Genomic DNA, 22,854 nt, shown 5'->3' on the forward strand with positions numbered 1-22,854 from the left:
TCTCCTGGTTCTTTTAAATTGAATGCCAGTTGAACTAAATAATGAGGACATTACAAAAATTCTATAACCTCAACTCTAAATCTGATTGGTTGAAATTATTTAGAAACAAATGTCCTTTCTACTTAAAAAAAATAAAGGATGATTATATAACATTCTCCCAAGTTAAGCTGATGCAGAAATATAGTAATTACCTGTGAGTGAGCTTTCATGTACATAAAAGATCAAAATAAAGGCTTTAAAATTTCCTCATGGCTCTTATTTATAGATCATTTCTTGGTATGGCAACTTTAGTAACATGATTGCAATTCTAACTGAATTTTAGAAAATAAACAATTTGGCAGTTTCAATAACTATTTTAATGTGTCAGTCTCCATATATTATAAAATTTTCTAGTTGGGTGTGGGTGCATGCCTCTAATCCCAATGATGCAGGAGGTTTAGATAGGAGGATCGCAAGTTTGAGACCAGACTTAGCAACTTAGTGAGGCCCTAAGCAACTAAGCAAGGCCCTGTTTCAAAATAAAAAATAAAAAGGACTGGGGATGTAGCTCAGTGGTAAAGCACCCCTGGGTTCAATCCCTAAAACAAAAAATAATATTCTAAGAGGTCAAGATACTTCTTTTTAAATGATAGTTGTATTATCCTTGATTCTGGGAAGACCTTAAAGGTAGATGGGGGTAAGGGGAGACTGATAGACATTGCTAAAGCAATTTAGAACTAATATTTAATCTGATTTTCAATAAACCACCTAATACTGATTCAGTAAGTCACATGCATTTAACCTTGCTACAGGTTTTCTAACCTCATTCATGAAATTGCTGTAAGTGTACTAAGTTATTTAACATATGGGGTAACTGAACAGAGGTTTCATAAATTGAGTGGCCACAGTTGAAATCCACATTTACACAGCGTTCCTAGGATCATCATATGCATGCTGTTTTCAGCCATACAGATGGGCAACATAATGCTAGTTGTGTTATTTGAAGATCAAGGATTAAATTATGTATGTATATTTTCTGGTATTTTACATGTCCTCAAAAGATAATATGCATCAGTTATGTTATATTGTTTACAGAATTTTATATCTTTTTTGTGTGAGCTATAATTAATTTTTCCCCTTTCATTATATATTATATTATTTCTATTTATAATGATAAATATATTCATGCCCACATATGAAGAGGAAATAGAATTAATGTAATACCTTTATTCATTTATGACTATCATTTCTGAAAGTGAGCAGATACATTCCTTTTAAAGTAAGCTTGTAAATATCAACAGCCATTTTGTTGTGACTTCCCTTGAGTCATATTCTCTTATGTTATTATTCAGGAGCCAACAGAGAAGAAATAACCCAGCATTGGGATTGGTTGGAACAAAATATCATGAAGACCTTATCTGTGTTTGATTCAAATGAAGATATTACTAATTTTGTACAAGGAAAGATACGAGTAAGTGGTATAGATACATTTTGTAAATGGAATACTAAAACCTTTGACCATCTTTTATGAGGATCAGAAGTTATATGGAAGATCATTCTTTTTTTGTATTTTTTATTTAGAGACAGAGTCTCACTGAGTTTTTTAAGGCCTTGCTTACTTGCTGAGGCTGGCTTTGGACTCGTAATCCTCTTGCCTCAGCCTCTGGAGCTGCTTAGATTCTAGGCATGTGCCACCATGCTCAGCTGGAAGGTCATTCTTTTACTAGCACTTTTCAGGATTGGTAGAACCACACATATGATTGCCAGAATAATGCTTAGGAAAACTAAAGCTGAGCTGGAGGTATACCTCAGTGGTAGAGTGCTTGCTAGCCTAGTATAAGGCCCTGGATTCCATTCCCAGCACCACCAGAAAAGAGAGAGGGAATATTAATTGTAAAGCCAGTGGTTTGTCATTGGTGCCCATGTAAGTATTTTTAGTGATATTTTCATTTCAATGTCTCTTGAGTTTAGAGTTTGAGTAAAACCTTTGTTCAAAAGAAAATGAAAACATTTAATACTTTTTTTGTGGTAGCTTCTTGAGGCATTAGAAAAATCCTAGTACAAAAAAAAAAAAAATTCTGCTTGCCTCTGCCCTAAGGAAAAAAAAAATATATATATAAAATATAAACATATATATTTTAAAAATTCTGCTTACCACTATCCTAAAAGAAATTTTATATATATATAGTGTGTGTGTATGTGTGTGTGTGTGTGTGTGTGTGTATAACATTGTATGTAACTATATGTATATGTAACAGGTGTATTCAATCAAACATATAAAGTTTATTTTTGTACATGATGATGAATTTTTAAGAAAATATTTTGTCTCCTCTAGGGATTAATTGCTGAAGAGGGAAAACATTCTTTTGCAAAAGAAGATGATCCTGAGAAATTTCGAGAAGCCCTTTTGAAGTTTGAAAAATCTTTTGGTTTACCAGAACAGGAGAAATTAGTGACCTATTATTCATGTAGTTATTGGAAAGGACGGGTTCCTTGTCAGGGTTGGCTCTATCTTAGTACCAATTTTCTGAGCTTCTATTCTTTTTTGTTGGGATCAGAAAGTAAGTGGTTTCTGTTGATTATCACGGTTTTGAATTTGCTGGCTGACCTATTAACTCTGTGGTGGTGTTAGGTTATATAAAAAGTAATGAGATTGACATTAAAGGTAATTAAACTGTACATCAAAAAGTTCTCTTCATCAAGAGAAAGAATCCTTATAGGACTGGTTGCTTAATATAGGAAGCTTTTAGAAGTGTTTATAGAAAGCTTCACATATTGTGAGAAGTGAATGAATAGTAAATCATGATGGCAATCTCGGATCATTATAACTACTTTCTTTCCCTTGTTATAAATTACCTGCTTGCTTCATTCCATGTTTTAATCCTTGTTTTAAACATACAATATGAATCCAGTATCCATTGTACTTAATGACCCACCCCTCACTTTGTAGCCCCAATAAAAATCAAACAGTACTGTGTATAGTATATGTACAGCTTTTACATCAGGGATTATATAATTAAGTAATTATATAAAGAAGCATTGAAATATCAAATCAGAAGCATTTTAATTCTTTAAAATTATGTTACTAGAATCACCAATTATTGCATAATCATGGTGATGTTTCAAGTTTTTAACTAATCTTGAACTCAAATATTTTAGCTGTTCATAGCATTTTTCAAGTGGTTATTATTTGAAAAGACCTGATTTATGAGCATAAGTTAATATTGAGAATTTAATCATGCCTACTTACAATTCTTATTTTCAGTAAAACTCATTATCTCCTGGGATGCAGTCTCAAAACTTGAAAAGACTTCAAATGTTATACTGACAGAGAGTATTCATGTATGTTCTCAAGGGGAGAATCACTACTTTTCAATGTTTTTGCACATTAACCAAACCTATCTTCTTATGGAACAACTGGCAAACTATGCCATAAAGAGACTTTTCGATAAGGAAACATTTGATAATGACCCAATCCTTGATGATCCTCTACAAATTACCAAAAGGTATTCAAGGCTTAATATTTGTTTCTTTAAGTATTGTTTGTAAGAATAGTAGCATTGATTAGCATTAAAAGTTGACTGTTATATTATAATTTTGATTTGGAGTTGATCATAGATATGTTTTTGTATGAGTTTATTCATATGCATTTTCACAAATTATTTCATTCTCTGTGAAATTTAATCCAAATAAGGAATAGAAGTTAGTTTTTGAAATTTAGACAGGATTTTTCTGGACTGTTTCAGAAATGTAGAAATTTGTGTGTATGTGATTAGTCCAACTCCAAATTTCTCTGTGAGGAGTTTAGATGATTTCAGGTCTGAAATTGGTTGTTAAACTTATTGTTTATTTTTTTAAATAACTATTTTTATATTATAGACAGCATAATATTTTCGTAGTACTGGAATTGAACACAGGACATGCTAGGCAAGCCTTCTACCACTACATCTTCAGCCCTTTTAAAATTTTTCTTTTGAGAGTCTCACTAACTTGTCCAACCTGACCTCCAACTTGTGATCCTCCTGCCTCAACTTTCCAAGTTGAGAGTGCAAATGTGTGCCACCACAGCTAGCCCAATAGCATGATTTTTTTTTTTTTTTTAATGAAGAGGCAAATTAATGTAGCTAGTGGTGTATGGGCTTTAGTATAAAAATAGAGCAATTCTTAGATAAGTCATACACTTAGGATCTCAGTTTTTTCATCTTGTCTTTTCTATCTTAGAGGGCACTTATGTGGAATGAATTAAACATTTGTGAAAACACTTTATAAAATAAAAAACAATAGGTAAATAATAATCATTATCACTGCCTAAATCAGAAGTATCTGACATATAGCTATTTGCCAGTAGATTCAGTTTGCTGATACTGAATAGAGCCCTTTCATTCCTGCTCAATACTCAAACAGTTGACTGGAAGAATCTTGCCAAAGCGTAGGAGGAAGGGAGAGGTTCAAGAAATAGCTTGTGCAACCATTTTCTAGAAAGGAAGATGAAGGTAGTCTGTATGGGAAAGAATAAGAGTAACCTGAGCCAAAGTTATATGTATACATCAGAATATCCCTAATCAAGTACAGTTGTTTCTTTTGAATATTTCTAAACCATTACTAAAATCTAGATGCATAAGGATTTCTTTGTAAGACTGCTTGCCTTTCTGGAAATTAGATTAGAGGTGAATTTTTTAATACCTTATTGCCAAAATTAGGTCTCAGTGTACATGATTTATAAATAGTACTCTATAGGATTAAGAGTCCTATTCATGTTATATTTTAGTTGGACATTTGCTTTTTAGTTTTTTCCTTGATTGGCTGCTATAAATGATCTTTTTAGCCATTTTGTTTCCCTTGAAACTTTCTATAGAAGGTCTTCTATTAATAAATTATTCATTACCAATTTGTATTAAATAAGCTATAGTAAAATCCATTTTGTCTGTGTATTTTTAAGAACCTATTGAAGAGCTGGGGTTGTAGCTCAGTGGTAGAGCACTTGCCTACCATGTGTGAGGCACTGAGTTTGATCCTTAGCAACAAGAAAAAATAAATTTAAAAAAAGTTATTGTGTCCATCTAAAACTAAAAAAAAAAAAAAACTAAAAAAAAGAACCTATTGAAAACCTTATATATCTAAATCTTTATTTCTAGAAAGTCGAAAAGAACAATAACTGATAGCTATAGTCTCCAAATCACTTTTTCTAAAATGGAATGTCTTTACTGACTCTGTTTATTATTTTTACAAATATGTATTACTTCTATAATTAATCGTTTAATTATTGTGATTCTGAGGATTGAACCCAGGGCCTCACACATGGTAGGCAAGACCTCTACCACTGAGCTATATCACCAGGGACTACTTCTATAATTTTAACAATACAGAAGCATAATAATATTTCTTAGTGTGTATCCATCCAGTCCTTAATATATATATTTAGTTAGTTTTAGGAGGATACAATATCTTTATTTTATTTTTAAGTGATGCTGAGGATTGAACCCAGTGCCTCATGCATGCTAGGCAAGCACTCTACCACTGAGCCACAACCCCAGACCCATCCATCCAGTCCTTTTAACGCATTATTTTTTTTAAACACAATACCTTTATTTTATTTACGTGTTGTTGAGGATCAAACCCAGTGCCTCGCACATGCTAGGCGAGCGCTCTACTGTTGAGCCACAACCCCAGCCCCAAATGCATTATTTTTTTAATTTGAAAAAAAATATATGAATGGGACTGAACATGACATAGTTTTTTCTCTTACTATAATATGTCACAAACACCTTTCTGTTCATATAAATGGACCACAATCATTCTTTTAAATAATAGTGAAGTAACCTGTCAAATTACAATTTACATAAGGTAAAAATTAACATGGTTCCTGGTCATATTTGTCAAGATTATTTTGAAGACATGTTAAAATACCACATTCAAATAGTATATGTGGGAAGGATGAATTTAGTTTTAACTGGGTTGGATTTGAGTTAGAACTTTCATAATTTACTTATTACTCCAGATGGCATTACTGCTTAGCACAAGTATTTAGTGCCCCTAGGAAAATTATACTATTGAAAGCAATTGCTTTTTTATTTATATATTTATGTATCAGTTAACAAGTCATTTGTATTTATTAACTACTATTCTGTGCACAACCCTATACAAGCAATGTTGTTTTAGCCTGCCTCTATTTGGGGTATTTTTAAACATTGGTTTAAATTTTCATTTCACTTAATTTCAGTACTCTCTTATGGACTGTTCTTACTCTCTAAATATTTTTTTTTGTGGGGGGGAGGTACTGGGGATTGAACTCAGGGGCACTCAACCACTGAGCCACATCCCCAGTCCTGTTTTGTATTTTATTTAGAGACAGGGTCTCATTGAGTTGCTTAGTGTCTCGCCATTGCTAAGGCTGGCTTTGAACTCGTAATCCTCCTGTTTCAGCCTCCCAAGCCACTGGGATTACAGGTGTTCGCCACCACACCCAGCTTCCTCTCTAAATTTTGATGCCATAAATTTTCTTTTGTTTGAAATGGGTAACTCTTGATTTTCTGATGACCAAATATGTAAATTATTGTCTGCTGAGAATGGTTTTAGTCAAGTTGCATATTATGAATATATAATAATATAATGATAGTCTTCCAGCAAATCACTCTACAATAGATGTGTTTAAGACTTGTGCACATTTCAACCTTCTAATAAAGTAAATTATAAAAAATAAGAAGTGAAATGCATTTGTTAGGAATCATACTTTTTTCCATTTCAGAATTCATTGAAGAATACAGCATTTTGTATTTAATCTGTCTGCTTTGTTTTATTTTTATTTTTAGTACTGGGGAATGAAGTCAGGGGTGCTTCACCACTGAACTACATCCCCAGCCCTTTATATTTATTTATTTTTATTTTGAGAAAGGGTCTCAGTAAGTTGCTTAGGGTCTTTCTAAATTTCTGAGGCTAACCTTGAAGTTGTGATCCTCCTGCCTAGGCCTCCCAAATTGCTGGGATTACAGGCATGCACTACTGCACCTGGCTACTCTGTCTCATGTACAGTGTATTTAAATTAATCAATACAGGCATGTCATATACTTTAGAATTATCATTTGAGCCACTCTCCCCCTTTTGTTTCTTTCTTACAGGGGTTTGGAAAACAGAGCCCACAGTGAGCAATTTAATGCCTTTTTCAGGCTGCCCAAAGAGGAGACTTTGAAAGAAGTACATGAATGTTTGTTATGGGTACCATTCAGCCACTTCAATACTCATGGAAAAATGTGCATCTCAGAAAATTATATCTGCTTTGCTAGCCAGGATGGCAATCTATGTAGCGTAATCATTCCTTTACGAGAGGTAACGTTAATTTGGTTACATATCAATTTTTAGTTTGCAAAATGTCATGTAATAACAAAAATTAATAGAAACTCAAAATGCAAAACCTTTTAGTAATTTAAAATAATCATTTTCTGTGTTCAGTATTATTCTTCAGGCTAAAATTACTAGCTTTTGAGATATTCTCAATTCCTTTTAGTAACACCTTATACTTATTACTGAAAGTAAAACTAGAAAAACAAATTAAAACCACAAATGGGCTTGAACATTCAGATATTTAAAACATGAATATCAAAATTTAGAATGTCACATTTGATGAACTTGCTCAGAAAGAATAGAATTGATGGCTTTTATGTAAGTCAGAAATAAATTTTCAGTGTTCGGCAGTGAATAATTTTCATTATTATTACCAATCTTAAAGGCCACGCGTTACTTAAACCTCTTCTTTGAGAATGAATTAACTTGCACTGAGGTTAATTATATCATTTATGCAACTAGTCCCTTCCTTCCTCCCTCCCTCCCTCCCTCCCGTGATTGAACAAAGTCTGTTTCTTAGTAGATTGTACCATGGACTAAAACTTTTAGCCACAAAAGAGTAAGCCAAACACATTTTATCTGAAGGTATCACCAGTAAGGGGAAAATGTGAATCTCTTATTTATCTTTTCACTCCCCTCCAGGTCTTAGCAATAGATAAGACAGATGATTCCAGTAAATCTGTCATCATTAGCATCAAAGGAAAAACAGCATTTCGCTTCAATGAAGTTAAAGACTTTGAGCAACTGGTGGCAAAACTCAGCCTCAAGTGTCGGGCAGCTTCAACTCAGTATATTAGCACAGAGGTAATTAATATAGCAATTAAATAATTTTGGAAAGAAATCATTATGTTTCATATGTTCTTTTCTTTCAGAAGAAATTCATAGTACCTTTACTATTCATACCTATGTTTATTTTTTTTCAAGACTGAATCTAGAAACTCATACTTTTAAAAATATTATTGGATCTTTCTACTGTATTTGCTGTTTTTCATAGAAACACACCTTCTATCTTTACATAATTTGTTTTTAATGTATCTATTAATTTTTTGTAGTTGTAGACAGAAGTATGCCTTTTTTTTTATGTGGTGCTAAGGATCAAATTCAGTGCCTCACCCATGCCAGACAACTGCTCTGCCATTGAGCTACAGCCCCAGCCCTCATAATTTTTTTTTGAACAACTCATGCTACACTGGAGAATTCAACAAGGCCTTGAAAAATGATCTTTCTCTTATTGCTGCAGAGATCTCAATTTTAAACCAGTCTGAATATCTTTTATATTTTAACTAGCACATTTGCCTCATTTACATAATCTAGCCCAAAGCAAAATAGTGGCATATCCCTTTACTTGCAAACTATTAGAGCAGACAAATATTCTTGGCAAAGAGTGGTTAAGAGCCTGATTTTGATGTTTAGTATGTTCATGGAAATGTGGACAGATTGAATTCAGATGAATTTTTTTCAGTTCCCAGAAACGTCATGTCTTAATAATTTGATAAAGCTTAGCAAATTGTAACTGTTTATATTTTAATTAAAGATTCAGAGAAAAAAATTAATATTGGCTTTGCTCGTTATATTTTATTTGGACTGAAATATAGAGCCTTTTCCCACTTTCTGCAGTACAAGCTGAAAATAATATCCTAAGTTAATTATAATGCAGTATTGATAAGACTAAATTTCCCTTTGAAAAACCACAATGAAAAAAATATAATTTAAGAAATATATATCATCTCAGTTGCAGACACAGAATCTGTATTTTGGCTGTCAGGAGGTTTTCTTGCCCGACTTTCTCTCTCACTCTTTTAGTATGTACCCAAAATATTTCTTAGTTTTATGTGAAAACACAAGTAAAATCTGATCAGTTTGGTAGTTTTTCTCCCTGCGCTACCACTGCCCAATATTGTCCTTGTCTTATTTCAGATAGTCTTTATGTTAGATCCAATGTTCTACTTATGTTTCCATTTCCTTTAATTTATCTGCCTCCCCAGAACCTAGAGAACTGGAATTTTCCCCTGACAACTCATGTGTCTCTAGTAGCTGAGTATGCTCAGTTGTCAAAAAAGGATTTTGTTTCAAAATATGTTTACCATCTTTCCAGATATGTCAGAATTATAAGGTTTTCTATTTTTTTCTTGCCCATTTTTAGAGGTTTTATAAAGATGTGTACAAAATACCAATCAGTACACTGATTTGCTTGGAATTATCTCTTTTGTGGGGAGAGGGGTACCGGGAATTGAACTCAGGGACACTTGGCCACTGAGCCACATCTCCAGCCCTATTTTGTATTTTAAACTTACTGAGTTGCATAGCACCCTGCTTTTTTGCTGAGGCTGGCTTTGAACTCGCTATCCTCCTGCCTCAGCCTCCTGAGCCACTGCCACCATGCCCTGCGAAATATATCTTTTTTTTAAATATTTTTTTTAGTTGTTGATGGACCTTTATTTCATTTATTTACTTATATGTGGTGCTGAGAATTGAACCCAGTGCCTCACACATGCTAGGCAGGTGCTCTACCACTGAGCCAAAACCCTAGCCTGAAATATATCTTTTAATTGTCCTAATATTCTTTTTTCACTGAAGATTTTTTCATAGCAATGACGAGAAATATTGACTATTTTAATATTGTCTCTATACATCTAGCTTTATCAATAGTATATTTTAAATATTAGTGAAGGAAAGCTTTTTAAAACAAGAACTATTTCTATTTGATTTCTAAATAAAAGAAATTGTAGCTCTATTATTTTAGAGTTACACCCAGTTTACTGAAACAAAAGAGTGCATTTTATAATTTTAACAAACCTGGTTAAATTTTATAAGAAACATTAGACTTTTAAATCTTAATCTCAAAGAATTTAAATAAAATAAAAACATGAATGTAGGAAGGAAGTTAGAAATTTCTTCCTATGAGTACATCAAAGATGTGGTACAAAGAACAAATGCTCCCAGAAGTAATTGGGATTATGCATAAACTCAGTTCTGTCCAAATTTGAAATAGGTATCAACTAAAATGTTCCATTTTTATGAGTTATGATAAAACCTGGATGCATAAACAGGTTTTGTAAAATTCTAATCAAGTGTTTAAAAGATATTTTAATCTTTTATTTTTTATGTGAGAGGGGGGTACTGGAGATTGAATCCATAGCTTGCACATGCCAAGCAAGCACTTTACCACTGACTATATCCCAACCCCACTGCTTTTTTTTTTTTTTTTTTTTGAGACAGGGTCTCCAAAATTGCCCTATCTGGCCTCAAACTTGAAATCCTCTTGCCTCAGCCTCCCAAGTAGCCAGAAATACAGTCATGTGTCACCACACTTGACTGATCTCTTACTTTTACTGGCATATATAATTAAGGAATATTATTGGATAATTTTTCAAAACTATGAGATGAAGAAGTATGGGCTTCTTTAACTTAGTTTTTGACAAACTGACCTAAGAATAGAAAGCACTGTTGAAGATCTCTTACTTGAGGCTTTTATTTTTTTTTATATTTATTTTTTAGTTATAGGTGGACACAATACCTTTATTTTTATGTGGTGCTGAGGATCAAACCCAGTGCCTCACACATGCTAGGCGAGCACTCTACCTCTGAGCCACAACCCCAGCCCCTGCTTGATGCTTTTAAACTGCATTACAAGTAATCGTAGGAACTATGGAATGTCAAGAAAGGTTAGAAAACGCATTTATGTCTTAAAGTGTTTAGATAGGCAAATAAATACCTTCTACAGATTATCCAAGCATATGCAAATGTGTTTATTTTATTACTTATCATAACCAGCATTATCCCAGTTTCTAAGTTTTTAATTAGAAGTAATATGCTCCAGGAACATTCATTCTACTTGATAGAAGGAGGTATTTCCTGATTCTAAAATGAGGAGTTTTTTGTAATTTTAATATTTATTTTTTAGTTTTTTTCAGTGGACACAACATCTTTGTTTATATGTGGTGCTGAGGATCGAACCCGGGCTGCACACATGCCAGGCGAGCGCGCTACCACTTGAGCCACATCCCCAGCCCTAAAATGAGGAGTTTTAAGTTATAAAAAACCAGTAGTGGTTTCCTTATTCTATGTAATCAGATAGGAATAGTAGTTTAACTCACATAACTAATTTTTGTTTTCCTTTATAAGAATAAGGTAATGTGTTTCCTGTAACTATAATATAAATTAGAAATAGATACTGTAGCTGTGGGAAGTAATAGATTTATTTCTAGGGTAGGAAACCAGAAAGATTTTTAGAAATAAAATTAGCATCCCATTTTCAATTATGGATTATGAATGGGAATTTATTTAAGATAAGCTTCTAATATTTGAGAAAAGTGGGGGGTTGTATATTTTTGTCTTAATTTTTGTTTTTTCAGGTTAACTCTGGATCCAATCATCATTGTGCCAAGTTTATGAGATAGTCTAATTTAAATCTGATATTTTGTAGTAAGTTTACACATAAATATTAATCTGCCCTATCTTTCCTTTACTGTTAGAGGCATATGCTACTTCTAAACTCTGTCATACACCAAAAATCAAACAGGTTTAAGAATATCTGCCATAAAATTAGCAACCTCTGTTACTTTCTTGCTGTGACTCAGTTTTGCTGAGGCAATAAATGTTTGATGAGCGTGAAGATTATTCCAGTCAGAGTTACAAGAACCTAAATAAACAGATATATAGAATTGGTCTGGATGGATATGAGGTAAAATCTTCCATTCAGAAGAGCCAGAGCAAAAAAATAAATGTTTAAAAAAATAAGCTTTATTCCTTAAACAGTCTATTAAACTCTTTAAATAATTTTAAGTATGAGGGCTAGGGTGTAGCTCAGTGGTAGAGAGCTTTTCTAGCATGCATTAGGCTCTGGGTTCAATCCCTAGTAACTCAAAGATAATAATATGTCAAGTATGAAGTTGTTTTAAGCCACATCTTTGAAGGTGAATATGTTAATTTGATTTTTGAATACTTAGGAGATAATTATGGATACAACGAGCATATTTGTCATCACTCTTATAAATTTATGTGTAGGGTTTCATCACTTAAGAGATTATTTGCTTTTCCTTCTTACACATTTTCCCTGTAGTTTGGATATACTACCAATAGATAATTGGTGCCTCAGTCATATAATGTACCTTGCTTGGGATCTAGACTAAAACTATGAATTTGTCAACATGTATTTGCAACATTTAATTCCTCAATAAAACAGCTAATTTTAATCTTAGGAAGTAAGTTTGTGATGCAGCAAAACAGGTTTTTTTTTTTAAAGGCAACTGTTGTAGTTTGTGCCCTATAATGATTAATCACTAATTTTCCATTATTAGGCTCTTCTGCCATACCCTTGTATTCATTCAGACATTGATTTGAATCGGCCTTTGTAACTTTACCTAGATCCTATCTTAATGTCCAACCCTCCTGGGTCTATTACTGACTTTTCTTGGTTTTAAGCTAAAATGCCACTGGACCGTTCTACTAAGCTGCCACTTTTCCTCCACCTCAATCATGGGCAGTCTTTTCATTTTGCTTAAACTACTAAAGTTTGAGTGATGACCTTGGTAAGCCTTTTTAAGTACCCCTACTAGGAACTCAAGACTTCTGGTATAGTTAATCCACAGAATTTGAGTAATTTTAAAATTACAACTTTGATGATCAGAAAATTCATCTAGAAATGCAAGGGTCTCAAAGAGGACTCACATGCTTTTCATTTTAAAACTTACTATACAACCCTAGTAAACTGTGATACTGGCAAAAGGATAGACATATAGATCACTGTAATAAAAATTGAAAGTCTAGAAGTTATGATCACTTAATTTTTCACAAGGATGGCAAATCAATTCACAGAGGGAAAGTATATTCATTTTTTTTAAAAAAAAAAAACAGGGATTGAAACCAGGGGCACTTTACCACTGAGCTACATTCCCAGCCCTTTTTATTTTTCATTTTGAGACATAATCTCATTAAGTTGCTTAGAGTCTTGCTAAATTGTTTAGGATGACTTCAAACTTGTGATCTTCCTGCCTCAGCCTCCCAAATTGCTAGGATTACAGGCATGTGCCACCACACCCTGCTTAGTGTGTAGTCTTTTCAACAGACAGTGGTGGGACCGTGGATATCAAGATACTACATATTAACTCAAAACACGCCAGACCTACATTAAAGAGCTGAAACTATAAAACTTGCCAGGTAAACATAGAAGTAAATCTTTATGCCTGTGAATTAGGCAGTTATTTCCTAATTGACAAGATTATGACAAAAGAAAAATGGGTAAATTTGAATACATAAAAAATAAGGACTTTTGTGCTACAAATGATAGTATCAACACAAAAAAAGTTCACAGGATGGGAGAAAATATTTGGACGTTTTATGTCTGATAAGGGATTTCTATGCAGAACATATAAACATCTCTTACACTTCAATAGTAAAAGGTAAACAACACACTTTCTAAAAATATGGAAAAGGGATTTCAATAGCTATTTGTTCAAAGAATATAAATGACCAACAAACACATGAAAGGGTTTTCAGTATCATTAGTCATTAGAGCAATGCAAGACAAAACCATAATGGAATAACATTTCATACTCATCAGAGTGAGTATAATTAAAAAGCCAGATAATAACTGTTGAGGAGGATGTGAAGAAATTGAAAACTTCATACATTGTTGGGAGTATAAAATGGTACAGCCACGTTGGACTACAGTTAAGCAATTCCTCAAAATGTTGAGTGTAGAGTTACCATATGACACAGTAATTTTACTTCTAGATTATCTGCCCAAGAGAACTGCAAATAAATGTTCACCCTAATATTTGCTCATGGATGTTTTTAGCTGGATTATTCACAATTACCAAAAAAGTGTAAAAAAGCCATCAAATGATGAATAAAGGAATAAAATATGACATACAGTAGAATATCATTTGGCAATAACAAATGAAATACTGATACATACTATAATATGAATGAACCTTGAAATAAGTTCAAAGAAGTAATACACAAAAGACTACATATTATATTATTCCATTTATATGAAAAGTCCAGAATAGGTAAATTTATACTGACAGATTAGTTATATAGAACCTGGAATGGGGGGAAGGTCATGGGGGAGGGACTGCAGAGGGCTAGGGGATTTATTTTAGGGGTGATGATATCATAATAAACTTAAGATTGTGATGATGGTTGCACAACCCTGAATATATTAGAACCACTGACTTTATGCCATAAATGCATCAATTTTATTATGTTATTTGTATCTTAATTCAGATGCTAAACTAATGAAAATAGCTTTAAAGAATCTTTGTCAACATATTTAGCTTAAGAAAGGGAGAAACACCTTTAAAAAAACATGAAGTTTTGGGCTGGGGTTGTGGCTCAGTGGTAAAGTGCTTGCCTAGCATGTGCAAGGCACTGGGTTTGATCCTCAGCACCACATAAAAACAAATAAATAAAGATATTGTGTCCAATTGCAATTAATTAATATGATATTAGTAGAGAAGTTAAATTTTATTAAGTATGTTGGTAAAGGTTCCTGAAAGCTTTTCTAAGGAAAAGCATCAAATTAATCCTCTGGAACCCTACTACAGTTAGATGGGACTTAAAAAAGTGCATTAATGCAAAAACTGGAAAAGCTCTTTTACCTTGTTTTCTTCCATCTTTGTGTAAAGGTATAATTCAAACTTCAGAAATTTTACAAATTAACCTTAGCTTTCATTTCTTGCTTTCAGAGATGGCTAGAGTTGAGTAACTGGGATCTTCTCTTGTATAGCTTCTTTCCTTGGGTCACTTGCAGCTCTGCATATGTGTGCATGCTTCTAGATCCCTAAGAATTTGTTGAAACTTTTCAGCATTCCATATGGTCATCTGGTTCTCCATTTCTTCCTTTAAAATCTTCAGCCAGGCTTTTGTTTGCCCCAACTGAAATAACAGCCTTAAGCAATTATGATGTTACAAGAAGATTGCTGTTGTTTTCTATAATGCCCTAGAAACAGGCTTTTTTTTTTTTTAACTTAGCAAAGCTGTGAATCAAATGATAACATCTTGCAGGTGGAGATTTTCCAGGGAGCTACTAGTTTGGTTTAAACATTGACTGTGCTATGGGATAGGGATGGGGTTTTTAATGATGATCCTAGAGTTTCACTAGCTATCATAGTGCCAGTTTTCATGCCTATCATATTTCCAAGTTTGGGAGGGAGAGAAGATAGGAATGGCCTCAAGTTAAAACCCCACAGACTGCTGTTCTTACTGAGACACTTTAGTTTTCTGTTTGTTTTTGTTTATGGTGCTGGGGATCAAATCGAGGGTCTTTGGCTGGGGTTGTGGCTCAGTGGGAGAGCATTTGCCTAACATTTGTGAGGCACTGGGTTCTATTCTCAGCATCACATAAAAAAATTAATTAATTAGGCCTGGAGATATAACTCAGTTGGTAGAGTGCTTGCCTCATATGTGCAAGGCTCTGGGTTCAGTCCCCAGCACCGCAAATAATAATAATAATAATTGATTAATTTAAAAATAAACTTTTAAAAAAATTCAGCGTTTTATGTGTTAGGCAAGAACTCTACCACTGAGCAGTATCCCCAACCCTCATTGGTTTTCTTGAATAGATGCTTTTCAATACATTCTGTGCCTTTGGTTAATTTCTGGTGTTTTCGGCGGGGGGGAGGTTGTTTGTTTTGTTTTTGATACTAAGGCTTGAACCCAAGGATGCTTAACCATTAAGCCATTTTTTGTTTTATTTTTAGGCAAGGTCTTGCTAAGTTGTTTAGGGCCTCATTAATTTGCTGAGAGTGGCTTTGAACTTGCAATCTTCCTGCCTCATCCTCTCAAGCTGCTAGGATTTAGGCACAAGCCTCCATGCCCACCTAATTTCTGGTGTTCTGAAATGATTTATTTTGAATGTTTTGCCAGTATTTTGTTGCTTGTTGGGTAATGGTTTCACTGAGGTTTTGAGTTTGTTTTTCCTGAAGTCAGTTTGTTGATATCTCTAATTCTGATAGGAAAGCAATGTTTCTCTGAGACATTGCCATAATATTTAATATGTACATAGATTGTAGTTTATAAATGACAGATAAAACCTTAGCAGTTTTTTTTCTTTCAGAAACTTTTAAGCATGCATTTGTTACAATTACATTCTGTCTTTGTTTTTCAGGGTGCTATTGGTTCTGACTCTACAGAACCATCTGATAATTTTGAGATGCGATCTTCAACATGTACAAAAGAATGCAGTAAAACTGTGAACACCGAAGCCTTAATGACAGTATTTCACCCTCAAAATTTGGAGACTCTTAATTCTAAAATGGTAGGAAAATAAACTATTTAAATCTATGAACTGGAATCTTAGAGATCAGAATGTACCAGGGCTGATAACTCTTCTTTTGAGATTTGGAAAAGTTTACCAGAAAGTACTACTATGTGTGTTGTTTGGTTCCACAACACACAAAGAGTATTGTTAAGATTAAGAAGTACTGGGGGCTGGGGTTGTGACTCAGTGGTGGAGCACTTGCCTAGCATGTGTGAGGCACTGGGTTCAATCCTCAGTACCACATAAAAATTAACAAATAAAATACAGGTATAGTGTCTGTCTACAACTAAAAAACTACTTAGAAAAAAAGAATAAGAAGGGCTGGGATTGTAGCTCAGTGGTAGAGTGCTTGCCTAGCATATGTGAGGCACTAGGTTCAACCCTCAACACAACATTAAAAAATAATAAAGGTATTGTGTCCATCTACAAATAAAAATTTGAAAAAAAAGAATAAGGGTAAGCCAGGTATGGTGGTACATGCCTGTAATACTAGCAATTTGGGAGGGTGAGGCAGAAGGATGGCAAGTTTGAGACCAACCTTGGCAACAGAGCAAGAACCTGTCTCAAAATAAAATATAAAAAGGGCTGGGGATGTAGCTTAGTGGTAAAGTGCCTCTAGGTTAAATCACCACTACCAAAAAAAAATGAAAATGAGAAACAAATTTTTGATATTCAGTTTTATTTGCATATATTTCTAATAATCTATGCTGAAATGTAGTTCATTTGAGAATACTGATGGTTCAGAGCTTTACCTCCTATGCATGACCCCTTTACCATTTTTATTTGAGTTTTAAGAATTATAAAATAGTGAATTAAAGCTGTTTTGCTCACATGAGTTTAAGTGATTTTTGTGATGACAAGGTCCAGGGTTTGAATTCTATGTGAATACTGATTTTTATTTTGTAGGTTCTTGATATCCATACATATTGTTTCATGGTGAAGAGGGTGGGCAGTTTATTTTAAAGAAGTTATTTTCTCACTCTGTTTGATTGCTTTGATTTTTTGATACAGTTGAAAGAAAAGATGAAGGAACAGTCATGGAACATCCTATTTTCAGAATGTGGGCGTGGTGTTAGCATGTTTCGAACCAAAAAGACTCGAGATCTGGTCGTAAGAGGGATTCCAGAGGCTTTAAGAGGAGAGCTCTGGCTGCTTTTTTCAGGTATTTCAGCTATTAACTTTATTCATTTAGCAGAAATTAGGGAATTATGCCCTAAGCTAAAGAATTACAAACATGAATAGGACAAAGTCTTACTCATCAGGAATTCAGGCTAGTCAAAGAGAGAAAGATATGTAATTATGTGTACTTACCTATATATCCACACATCTAGTGCCTGAGCAGAATAATTTATTAGGCAAGATATATCCAATTGATGGAAATCTCTATCTCTAGTGTCAAAAGAAAGTTAAATGGGGAAAAAATCTCATAAAAATGTTATTCTCTTAGATACTGTTAGTTTGACATTTTAGATACCAGTGTAAAGCTTTTTCGTTTCCTTCATTTTCTTTTGTGTATGTCTTTGTGTTCAGAAATAACTTAATCATAAAGCTAAATTTCAAGGTAATGAAATAATTTTAAAATGCAATTCTTCATATATATGCTAATATGCTACTATATGCAAGCTATATTATATTCCTTTTTTGTGTGTGAATGCAATCATCTATACAGGTGCTGTTAATGACATGGCTACTAATCCTGGCTATTATGCTGAAGTGGTTAAACAGTCTTTAGGGACCTGCAACTTGGCTACTGAAGAAATTGAACGTGACTTGCGTCGTTCCCTGCCTGAGCACCCAGCATTTCAGAGTGACACTGGCATATCTGCTCTGAGGCGGGTACTTACTGCCTATGCATATAGGAATCCCAAAATAGGGTACTGCCAGGTATGACCTCACTATGAACCCAACTGTGTGAATGTTTCAAATGGTAAAATCACATTAAATCCAACTCTACCAATTTGGGAATTTTATGGAGTGGAATTGATAGTGAATATTATTAATGTAAGTATGATAGTAGTAGGAATATTTAGAATTGATATTTATTAATTTATCTTTTTCACTTAATAAGTATTTTTGAGTCCTTGCTCTATAAAAGATATGGTGCCACATGTGTAAGGCTATTTTAAGATATGTCTGGTAGGAATTTTTCCATTAAAGAAAGAAATATATATGTACACACACATATATATGTACATATATATTTATATATACTTATATACATATTAAAATCATTTTCATTGGGAAAATGAAAAACAAGTGAGATAAACTACTAAATGATTATAAAATCTTGTTGAGATTTATAGTAAAAAGAAATTATTTCATCTGGGAGAACCAGAAAAGGTGACATTTTCAGGTCATGAAAATTGGTGAATTTTGGACATAAAGAGATAGAATGCAAGAATATTCTAAGTGAAAGGATCAGTGCAACCTAACAGAGGTAAATGGGGAGTGTGTATAGGACAATGTTCTGTTTAGTAAAGTGTATGGTTAATGAAGCAAAGTAGTTGAAGAAAAAAATAAGGTAGATTGAAGCAGGTCAGTCATTTGGAATTTATTTTATAGGTAGTAGAGGAATCATTAGGAAAAAATCCTTTAGGAATACTCTGTGTTCATTAGGCTAGACTGTTAATACAAATAAATAATAATAAATAAGAGAAGATTGTTTCTTAAAGGAATAAGCAGAAGAAAGTGAGTATTTAGGTTAATAGACAGTTCTTTGTGAGATTAAGGTACTCTTCTGTTGCTATTACCACAGACAGAGGAGCAGGTAGAGGAGATGAAGAAACTGTGAGAGATTTGACAGAGTAGGCCTGGAAGGTTCTTACACCACTTCACCCACATTCTATTGGAAGATGTTTATCACATGGCCACATCTCTTTAAAAGGAAGTCTGTGAGTGAAGTGTTGTGGTACATGCTTGTAATCCCAGTGATTTGGGGGGCTGAGGCAAGAGGATTGCAATATCAAAGCAAAAATATAACTCAGTGATGAAGCAACCCTAGATTCAATACCCAGTACTGCAAAAAAAAAAAAAAAAAAAAAATCAAAAGGAATTCTATGACATGTAGTGTGAGCTGAATAGACCTGTGCCCAGCTACTATGGAAGAAGAAAAGATTGAATTATGGGGGATAGGAAGTACTCTGTACCATACATTCATTTCTAATAGGTTGAGCACCCATAAAGATTACATATCAATACCATCTATCCATTGAAACTTATTAACTGAGATTTTTTTGGGGGGGAGTAGGAGTTACTGGGACTCAAACCCATGGCCTTGCACATGGTAGGCAAGTACTCTACCACTGAATTACATGCCTAGCCCTAGAGAATTTTTTTTGAAAAACAATTTAAGTACATGAACTGTCTAAATGACAAGTACTTTTTAGCATATTGTTACATCTATGAAAGGTACAAAAGATGCATAATATGTCTTTTCTCAAAAAGCTTGAACTCACAGTTTAGCTATTGTGAATAGTTTAGCTATTGTGAATTGTGCTGCTATAAACATTGATGTGGCTGTGTGTCTGTAGTATGCTGTTTTTAAGTCATTTGGGTATAGACCCAGGAGAGGGATAGCTGGATCAAATGGTGGTTCCATTCCCAATTTTCCAAGAAATCTCCATACTGCTTTCCATATTGGCTGTACCAATTTGCAGTCCCACTAGCAGTGTATGAGTGTACCTTTTTCCCCCATATCCTTGCCAACACTTATTGTTGTTTGTATTCATAATAGCTGCCATTCTGACTGGAGTGAGATGAAGTCTTAGAGTGGTTTCGATTTACATTTCTCTAATTGCTAATGGTGATGAACATTTTTTCATATATTTGTTGATCGATTGTAAATCATCTTCTGAGAACTGTTTGTTCAGGCCTTGGCCCATTTATTGATTGGGTTATTTGTTTTTTTGGTGTTTAACTTTTTTGAGTTCTTTGTATACCCCAGTGATTACTGCTCTATCTGATGTGTGAGGGGTAAAGATTTGCTCCCAAGATGTGGGCTCTCTATTCACCTCACAGATTGTTTCTTTTGCTAAGAAGAAACTTTTTAGTTTGAGTCCATCCCATTTATTGATTCTTGATTTTAATTCTTGTAACAATGATGAATGGATTAAAAAATGTGACTATACACAATGGAATATTATTCAGCAATAAAAGAGAATAAAATTATGGAATTTTCAGGTAAATGGATGGAGTTAGAGAAGATAATGCTAAGTGAAGTTAACCAATAACAAAAAACCATATGCTGAATGTTTTCTCTGATATAAGGAGGCTGATTCATAGTGGGATAGTGACTGGGAGCATGGGAGGAACAGATGAACTCTAGATAGGGCAGAGGGGTGTGAGGGGAAGGGAGGGGGCATGGGGCTAGAAATGATGGTGGAATGTGATGGTCATTATTATCCAAAGTACAGGTATGAAGACACGAATTGGTGTGAATATACATTATATACAACCAGAGATATGAAAAATTGTGCTCTATATGTGTAATAAGAATTGTAATGCATTCTGCTGTCATATATAATTTTTTTTTAAAAAAAAGAATGCCTAGGGAACCCTCTGCAAAAAAAAAAAAAGCCTGAACTCATGGGGCTGGGGTTGTAGCTCAGTGGTAGAGTGCTTGCCTCACAAGTACTAGGTTGTGAGACACTAGGTTCAGTCCTCAGCACCACATAAAAATAAAATAAAGATTTAAAAAAAAATAGCTTAAACTAAGGTGGGCACAAGCACACACCTGTAATCCCAGCCACTGGGGAGGCTGAGTCAGGAGGATGATAAGTTCAGAGCCAGCCTCAGCAATTTAGCTAGGCCCTAAGCAACTTAGCAAGATCTCTAAATAAAATATAAACAGGCTGAGAATGTGGCTCAGTAGTTAAGCACCCCTCAGTTTAATCCCTGATACCAAAAAAACAAAAAAGCTAGCCTGGGGTTGTAGCTCAGTGGTAGAGCACTTGCCTCTCACACGTGAGGCCCTGGGTTTGATCCTTAGCACCAAATAAACAAACAAATAAGTAAATAAATAGAAAGATATTGTGCCCATCTACAACTAAAAAAATGTTTAAAAAAAAGCTTACACAAAGCTTGTGATGTTATCTCTATGAAGTAGTTTAGAGATGGTTTCAAAGTAGGCAGCATTAGATTTTGATTTCTAAAAGATGAAAACAAATTTAAACAGAGCAAGAAGAAAGTTACTCTGGGTTAAGGTAACCATATGAACAGTACCATTCAGGTGAGAATTGAGCCTACCTTAGAGATCAGACTGGCTAAGTTCATGTATCAAGTAGTAAATAAGTTTGTATGTGGAGCTGGGGTTGTGGCTCAGTGGTAGAGTGCTTGCTTCACATGTGTGATGCACTGGATTAGATCCTCAGCACTGCATATAAATAAATAAAAAATAAAGGTCCATCAGCTAAGAAATATTTTTTAAAAAGTTTATAACAGACAAGATCATGGAGAATCCTTAAAGTCTGAGAATATAGAGTTTTGAATTTAATATGGTAAACGAGTTATATTGCTTTTGGTCAAAAACCCATGTAAGCTATACAGATATGTTAATGCTTACCTGGCTTGCATATCTATCTCTATCTGTGTTGAGATATGCCACACACTAACTTCACCTTTTCATGCTTTATAGTATATTCAGAAAGTCATACAACTATCACCAAAAACATTTTCATCCTCCAAAAAGTAACCCTGTATTCATTACTATTTACTTTCCATTTCTTACTTTCTCTGGTCCATGCAATCATTACTCTACTTTCTTTCTCTATGAAGATGCCCAGTATAGACATCTTATCTATCTGAAATGATAGTGTATGTGGTCTTTCATGTCTACCTTCTTTTATTTAGTATATGGTATCTCTACTTCATTCTTGTTATGACTAAATAACTTTCTATTGTATGGATATACCACATTTTGTATATCTCTTGAACAGGTGGTGACCATTTGGATCATTCCCATATTTTGACTGTAAAGAATAGTGCAGCTATTAATATTCATATAAAAGTTTTTGTGTGGACATTTTTTATTCCTTTGGGTATATTTCTTGAAGTGAAATTGCTAGGTTATTTGGTGACAAAAAGTTTAACTTATTAGGGCACTACCAAAATATTTTCCAAAGAGACTTCACCATTTCACATTCCTACCAGGAATGTACAAGGGGTTCCAATTTCTTCATATACTTAACTACACTTACTATTTCTCTTTTTTGATTTCTGCCATCCAATTGATTGTGAAGTGGTATCTTCATACCCTTGATAAAAGTCAATTGACC

At 33.9% G+C, this 22,854-nt stretch overlaps 1 protein-coding gene across 3 annotated transcripts in view; it reads left to right on the top strand.

Moving 5' to 3' along the window:
- The window catches only part of Tbc1d8b (TBC1 domain family member 8B), a 64,670-nt gene that overhangs the window by 17,090 nt on the left and 24,726 nt on the right, over positions 1 to 22,854 (top strand). For 2 of the 3 annotated variants that reach the window (XM_027932494.3, XM_071606447.1), the window contains exons 3-10: positions 1,332 to 1,450; positions 2,315 to 2,540; positions 3,245 to 3,485; positions 7,095 to 7,302; positions 7,960 to 8,121; positions 16,430 to 16,579; positions 17,594 to 17,744; positions 18,252 to 18,466. In XM_027932494.3, the coding sequence (XP_027788295.2) occupies positions 1,332 to 1,450; positions 2,315 to 2,540; positions 3,245 to 3,485; positions 7,095 to 7,302; positions 7,960 to 8,121; positions 16,430 to 16,579; positions 17,594 to 17,744; positions 18,252 to 18,466 (1,472 nt within the window). The remainder of the gene's footprint in view (positions 1 to 1,331; positions 1,451 to 2,314; positions 2,541 to 3,244; positions 3,486 to 7,094; positions 7,303 to 7,959; positions 8,122 to 16,429; positions 16,580 to 17,593; positions 17,745 to 18,251; positions 18,467 to 22,854) is intronic. The other variant, XM_071606446.1, reaches the window with a different exon arrangement.

Source organism: Marmota flaviventris, chromosome X, assembly GCF_047511675.1.
Source record: "Marmota flaviventris isolate mMarFla1 chromosome X, mMarFla1.hap1, whole genome shotgun sequence".
NCBI lineage: Eukaryota > Metazoa > Chordata > Mammalia > Rodentia > Sciuridae > Marmota > Marmota flaviventris.